At 38.6% G+C, this 7,013-nt stretch overlaps 1 protein-coding gene across 4 annotated transcripts in view; it reads left to right on the plus strand.

Annotated features, from left to right (window-relative positions):
- EPAS1 (endothelial PAS domain protein 1) overlaps nucleotides 1–5,017 on the plus strand; it is a 78,076-nt gene extending 73,059 nt beyond the window's left edge. For all 4 annotated transcript variants that reach the window (XM_082049202.1, XM_082049204.1, XM_082049201.1 and 1 more), the window contains 4 exons: nucleotides 956–1,079; nucleotides 1,169–1,286; nucleotides 1,809–1,997; nucleotides 2,726–5,017. In XM_082049202.1, the coding sequence (XP_081905328.1) occupies nucleotides 956–1,079; nucleotides 1,169–1,286; nucleotides 1,809–1,997; nucleotides 2,726–2,877 (583 nt within the window). In that variant the 3' untranslated portion in view covers nucleotides 2,878–5,017. The remainder of the gene's footprint in view (nucleotides 1–955; nucleotides 1,080–1,168; nucleotides 1,287–1,808; nucleotides 1,998–2,725) is intronic.
- Nucleotides 5,018–7,013: the final 1,996 nt, after the last annotated feature.

The raw sequence follows: 7,013 nt of genomic DNA on the forward strand, positions 1-7,013 counted from the left end.
CCTAGGGGAAGCAGAAGGATGCTAATTTTTTTTGGTGCTCATAAGGATGCATGGATGGATTTCCTGCTGGTCAGGTAAAGATAATGACCCAAGTAATTTTGGGAAGCCTGCTTGACTTTATGCAGTTATAAACAAATTCTGAAAAGGCTTACTGGTCCAGCAGTAAGCTAGGACCCATGCATAATTTCTTATTTTACACCAATTTTTTGCACAACAGAAAACAGGGGAAAAGGAGGGATAAAAGAACATTTACTGTGGCACATGTAAATATTACATCTAAGATTTGAAATTACAGGGACTTCTTTTCTACAGCCCTTTTTTGCCTCAATCACTTTCTTACACATGTGAACAGCATGAGATGAGATGTAGGGCAGAGGCTACAGTCCTAGAAGTTTCCTCTCGTAGCTACAAGTTTCTCTGTAGCTCTTGGGTAGCATGCAGTGTGGGTCTTCTGTGTTGGTCATGCTAAAACATTGAGGACATATGTGAAATAGCAATGGTCATTTTAAACCATGAAGCTCTGCAGTTTACCTGCAGTTTGCTTTCTGGGTTTTCTTCTTGTTGACAGAAATACTGAATGTGTCTGAATGTGCATCTGGAAAGAGGGAGTTTGTCCCCAAACAGCAACCCTGTGTGTTCATGTTTAGGATGCAAAGGGACAGGTGTGGCTCTCAAAATCCTATCCTTAAAAATCACATGACTTTATTTTCCATGGCATTTCTAATTCTGTCTGGAGATTCCTAGAGGCTTTTTATGCCAGACTTTCATTAGTCGTTGATCCCAAAAGTAAAAAGTTTCCAAAGTTTGTAGGATGACTAACAAAAGGAAATAAAAACATCTGTTTGAGGTCTGTCTGCTGTCCTGTGTCAGACACCTTGAATAAAAGAAGGATCTGTATAAAAGATGGTTTAGATTTGCCTCCCTGCTCACTCACCCAGAGGTCTTTTCTCCACAGGCCCCTGGATGCCTTTGGGCAACGAGGCATAGATATAAACCCGGCGAGAATTGCACTGTCTAACAGTTTGAAACTGAAGCGACAACTGGATTATGAAGAACAGGCATTGCAACAGCTGAGTGGGGTAATCATAAGAAATGCATCCCCTTCGCAACTTTGAACTCACCGTGGTCATTGGTGTAATTATTTGTTTTACTTTTCTTCACATTCTAGGGAGATCCATCTGTCATAAACCCATCTCACCTAATGTGGAAGAGAATGAAGTTTCTCAAAGGGGAAAACTGTTCCTTGGTTACAGAAAAGAAGGCTCTCAGCACAAGTATTCTTACTGGTAAGACAAAAGAAAGTGGTTTTGCAATGTTAAGTATTGAAACAAATTTTAAGACAGGTTGAACAGAAACAGAAACTCCTTCAAAAAGAAGTGTAAATAACCTCATTCAATATTACATTAAGCCAAAATTAAGGATTAGGTATCAATAAGAACTGAACAATTTAAGGTACGTTTGATAGCTACAAGGTAGATGGTTTCAGGTATGTTCACAACCTTGCTTTGGAGGTATTAGAGATCACCATAGTGGAGATAGGTTTGCACCTCATGCTGATCCAAGGTGAGACGTCTCAGAGCTAGAACTAACTTTCTCTCTACTATATGTGTTTCCTTACACAAGTGTACCTGCCATGCTGCTTCTAGAGCTAGTGCTGTTTCTGGACTTCCTTTGTGACAAGGTGTGGGTATGCCCACACTGCGTGACCATGACGCGGAGGATTGCGTTGAATTAGTCTTATCTACTATAATTGTTACACTGGTTTAATTTAACTTTTTTTTTTTTTTTTTCCCTGCAATGTAAATCAGATGAATTTGTCTGTAACTCAAGAGGTTTGAGCCAAACAATGAATCAACTGCAGCAACAGCAGCAGCAGCAACAACCACCACCCACCTGTGGAAGTCCTGGTGAGAATTTGAAAACAGGAGCGTTTCCCCCTTCGTTTTACAGTTCCCAGTATCAGGACTATGGTGTCCAGACAGCTCATAAAACGTCAGGTAAGAGCTGTCAAATACAAAAATTGGAAAATGTTGGTATTACATTCCAGTACTGATTCCATGAAAGAAAACACTTGGAAAAAATAGAGAGGAGGTTGATAAACCAAGAATCAAATATGTATTGCTTCATAGAATGAAAAATTAGTTTTGTTGTTTAGTGTGAAACTTTAATGTTTACATTTGTAATATATGATGAAAAATTATTTTTGCCCTTCATTTCAATTAAACTTAATACATTTTAGCTTGGAGGTCCAGTCATCCTCTGTCCGTACTCATGTCTTGTGATGTAGAATTGATTAAATTGTACTAAACAACTTCACTGCAGCATTGATATGGGAGGTTCATAGGTTAGAGTCTGAACACGTGCCTTCTAAAAGTTAAAATAAGTAACTAAAGGAGACAAATATATGTCCTTTTTAACATATAAGGGGAGTGGGTGTCAATTAGAAACTGTGTTGTTTACTACAGCTTTCCTCATCTGCACCAATATCATTTTTCTGAGAACAATTAAATTGGGGGTGGAGGTGAAAAACTGCAGCTGTCCGTGTGACCCGCTTGCAAATCTTCAATGCAGAGGTTTGCTCTGAAACTGTAACTGCTGGTGGTTTGAGGCATATTGACAAAAACACAAAATGAAATGGTAACTGGTGTAAACAAAAGAGAGAGGAGAGGAAAGAAGTTCTGCCTCTGGTCTCAGCACCATGACTGACTTCACTCATCTTTTCCAGGTATGACCAGTCGGCTGCTGGGACCCTCTTTTGAACCCTACTTGTTGCCCGAGTTGACGAGATATGACTGTGAGGTGAACGTCCCCGTTTTGGGCAGCTCTACGCTTCTGCAGGGCAGTGAACTGCTCAGAGCACTGGACCAGGCAACCTGAGCGATCCTGCAATATTCCGTGGCCTATACTGTTCAAAAACAGCTTCAGTTTTTAAATATATTTTTGCAAGTAGACAATTTCTAATACCAATACACTTTTACAGGATTTTACTTAGATATTGAACCTGTCCACATTACCAAATAGTGGCCTTTTGAAGTTACTCACTTTATTATTCTTATTAAAGAAATACATCTACTGTATTTTCTCTATTGCAATTAAAGTGTTGTTTAGAGAGTTTGATTACCCTCCCCTTATCTCATTACCTGTAATTTATACTCTGAAATTTTCTTGAAATTTCATGCTAATAAAAAGCTGTGGTATAAATGCCTCATCATGGGATATTTTGGCTGCAGTTCAGCAAAGATTTATTTTTATTGCCAAAGATTGAATGAAACAAATTTGATCTCCAACCACAGTTTTTTGTTGATCTGCCAAACTGAAATCCTTTGAGTCTTTCCGCTTTCCAGCATTTATCGTATTGTAACTTTCGTAACTTTTGGAAATGTATACTAAAGAAAAATCCCAGCCTTCCACCTCCCCCGCTCCCCTTCATTTTTATACACTTTGTTGAAAGAAATGTGAATGGTGAACTGCAATGTTTATGGGTATCTGTGAAAGTTGCACATTGTGAGCTTTTTTTCCCCTCAGAAGCAAGCGCCACATTCTCAGCTGCCTTACCCTGGCTTATCGCTGCAGCTAAGGGACTCCCACAGATTTACCCCAGTGGAGGATTTAGACCTGTGTTTTCGTTTGTGTTGGGGTTTCTTGTTTTGTTCTTTGTTGTTTCCTTTATTTTTTACACAAAACAGATTTTTTAAAAAAATTTTATTCTGGGTCAGTTTTTAATCATCTCTTGGTACTTTTACTATATCTAGGACACAACAACTTTAAGAGCTGTTTCTGCTAGAACTAGTAGTCTTTGTTATGGTATTGCTGATATTTCAGGAATCTGACCAGCAGCCAGTACTAACACCTCTGATTAATGTTACCCTTTTTCATTTTATATGCTAGCTAGCAGTATAATTGCAATATTGAATCGTTAAAACTAAAAGTTAAAGTAGTATTTCCCACCATATTAGGCTAACTCAGTTATAAGTAGACAAAAGGAATTAAGGATTGTGTAGTGAGATTAATAGCTGGCAGGCAGGTCTCTACGATTTTTACTTGCCTTACATTAATCAGCAGCTGAAATGTCATTAAAAGGCAGCCAGACTTTTTTAGAGCTCCTTTCTAAATATTGTTAGTTGTCATGCACATATTTTTAAAAATAAGGCTTTGAATGCTTTCAAAAGCAAAGGGATTTGAAAGTTAAATTGCAACATATTTAAACAGCAAAAAATATAAAGTCATAAAAGGCAGGTGAGCAGTTCTGACTTGAAAATACATAGACCTAGATATATGTTGGGATAGATCATTTTGTTTCCTCCACTGGTATAAATCATCATAGCTTCATTGAAGAAAATGGAACAGTGGCACTGTACAAAAGGTAAAAATCTGGCCCAGAACCTTAGAACAAAGGTGTGTTATTTTGAGACTTCTGATTCTGCTGAAGCCTGGTTTATAAAATTGCTTTAAATCAATGCACTGACACCTGCAGACAGGGAGCCTTGGGTTCACAGAGCACTTCAGAGTTCGCTGTGTTAAGTGAGTCTTAACCACATGTACTTAGAAAAGCTGAAGATCTTTTGTTATTGGTACATAATGTAAAAAATGATAGTCCCTATTGTAGGCAATCTTTCAAGAATTTATTACCAAAAATCATCTACTCCTAAAGTGAAGCTACTACTGTGTGGAAAAAATATATTGTAAGCATCAAAAATCTGATGAAAATTGGCAAGCCAGATTTGACAAATTTGCAGTGGCAAGGAGTTAAATGCTTCAAGACACTTGAATACTGCTCTTCTGTTTCTTATTTGTGTAGTTTCAGCATTAAAAAATGTTATACCCTAACAGTTTACTAAAACACTCTGAAAAAAATATTCCATGTCTTAATATTAATCATACTTTTTATCATAATTATTTCATAATCTATATTGCTGAATTCTTATTGACAATATTATAACTGTATGGGAACTTTTAACTTGATAAGGAAATGTATTTTGACACTGATACCTTATTAAAGTATACTGATCTTAAATTCTTTGTGACTCGTTTGCTATGAATTTGTTATTTGTTGTATCATTGTAAAACAAAAGTATTTATTAAATTATTTATAGAAAATAAAGGTTTCCATTGATCTTTGAAGAACAAAAGAACAAACAAACGTTACCCATATTTGAGAGCTGGGAAGTATCATGCCGAAGGTCCGTACCATCAACCTTTTCACAGAGTTTATCCAGCTTTCCTCAAAGGGTGAATTAATGCCCTGCAGACCACCCTTCTGAAACATGTCCTGGGTTTCAGACCGCTGCTTCCATTTGTATTTCTGTCTGAGGAGCTGAGGGTGCCTCTTGCAATGCTACTCTTTGAAGAATGAAAAAAGAAAATTAAGTTGACAAAGCGACATTTTAGAGGCTGAACTGCCACAGTTCCCCACTTCAGTTTTTGTGGCAGTAACAAGAGCTGTCATGTTCTGGCAGTCCTGACAAGCCTGTGAATGATGGGCTTTCCTCGAGCCAAGCCTCTGCTTTACCCACCCAGTCCTTCATCCCAATGCTGCTCTTAAACACTTCAATCCTTTTCCCTACAGAAATTGCCAGTTTTGCCTGTATAATGACACTGATCATGCTGTAGGAGTACAGACACATTAAGAAATTCGTTTCCAAACATGCACTTAAATTCAGATGGGCCTGTGTGGAAGCTGTTGGTGCTTGATCCTTTTAAGAGCTGCCTTTGACACATCCAGTGCCCTACAGACACCCTTGAGCTTCACAAACAACAGTGAATCTTCTGAATAACCTGCATAAGTAGGCTATCATCGCTGCCTTGGAGAGATGGGATCTTTAGAGCAGGCTTCTAAATCTGTTGTAATTAACAGTAATCCCACAACACCCAGCAGTGAAGAGCCAATGGTGGTGTGTCTGTTACTCTCCCTGTTAAAGCATCCTGTTGATCTTTGGGGGCACTTGGACCAAGACTGGCTCAGCATGTCAGACCCTCATCTGACTGAACGTGGGGAAAAAAAAAGCCAGTGTCTTAGAGATATTAACCTGTTCAGATCCATTTCTGTCTTAAAAGTTGTAATCACTAACAGCTAACATAAAACAGTGCTGCCAGGCATTCTTTTTTGGGGGTGTACGAATACACCTTATTGCTAGCGTGCTCATTCTGAAGAGCTTCCAGCATTCACCACTCCCGTATTGAAGCAGCTTAAGGAACATAGCCTTGATCTTGTCTTCCCCTCCACTTCCTACTACAGCTAAACACTTCTGTTGGCTGAGGTTTTAGTGTTTTTCGCTTACATGTGTGAATGTCTTGGACAGCTAACCTGTGATATCGCAATTTATGTACCCAAAAGACCCAAACCCTGGCTGGAAAGATAACACACAGATTGCATCAATAGTCCGAGTTTTGTTTTGCTGAACAGGGACTTAATTACAGCTTTTTTAAAACTTCCCCTCATCCCCCAGTAGGCCAGCAGAAGTACTTAAAATTAAGTGTACATCAGATTTCACTGCTTAAAAGCATAATTTCTTGGCATCAGATCTTGTATCTCTAACAGCATAGCATGATCAGTTGAACTATGTTGTTCAAGACTCACTACATTCTGCTGAAAAATTGGGCAGTTTTACCAAGCTCTCATGCCATGGGCTGGTCTCAGTCTCTGCCTGATTTTCAGAGGTCTGCCATCTTTTTCAAATGATCAAGCCAACGTTTTTCCTAGACCATAGATTTCATGCAGGTAAGATCACACTGTTTATCAAATAAACGACTACAACAAAGTACTACAGGAAATTCTCAAGATCCCCATATGTAATGTAATTACTAATAAAACTTAAAAAAACCCCAGATAACTTGGAGCAAAGTCCAACTATCTTTTCAGTTGAGACACCAGCTCCTAAGCACAATACCGAGACCTGTGGAAAGCAGGTGATTCATCACATTGGTTTGCAACAGGAGCACAGGAACACACTCTCACAACTGCTCTGGTTCTAGGTGAAGGTTTCATCTGTTCCTTCTCCCTGAGGTAGTTTACA

Source organism: Streptopelia decaocto (genome assembly GCF_964273445.1).
Source record: "Streptopelia decaocto genome assembly, chromosome: 3".
Taxonomy (NCBI): domain Eukaryota; kingdom Metazoa; phylum Chordata; class Aves; order Columbiformes; family Columbidae; genus Streptopelia; species Streptopelia decaocto.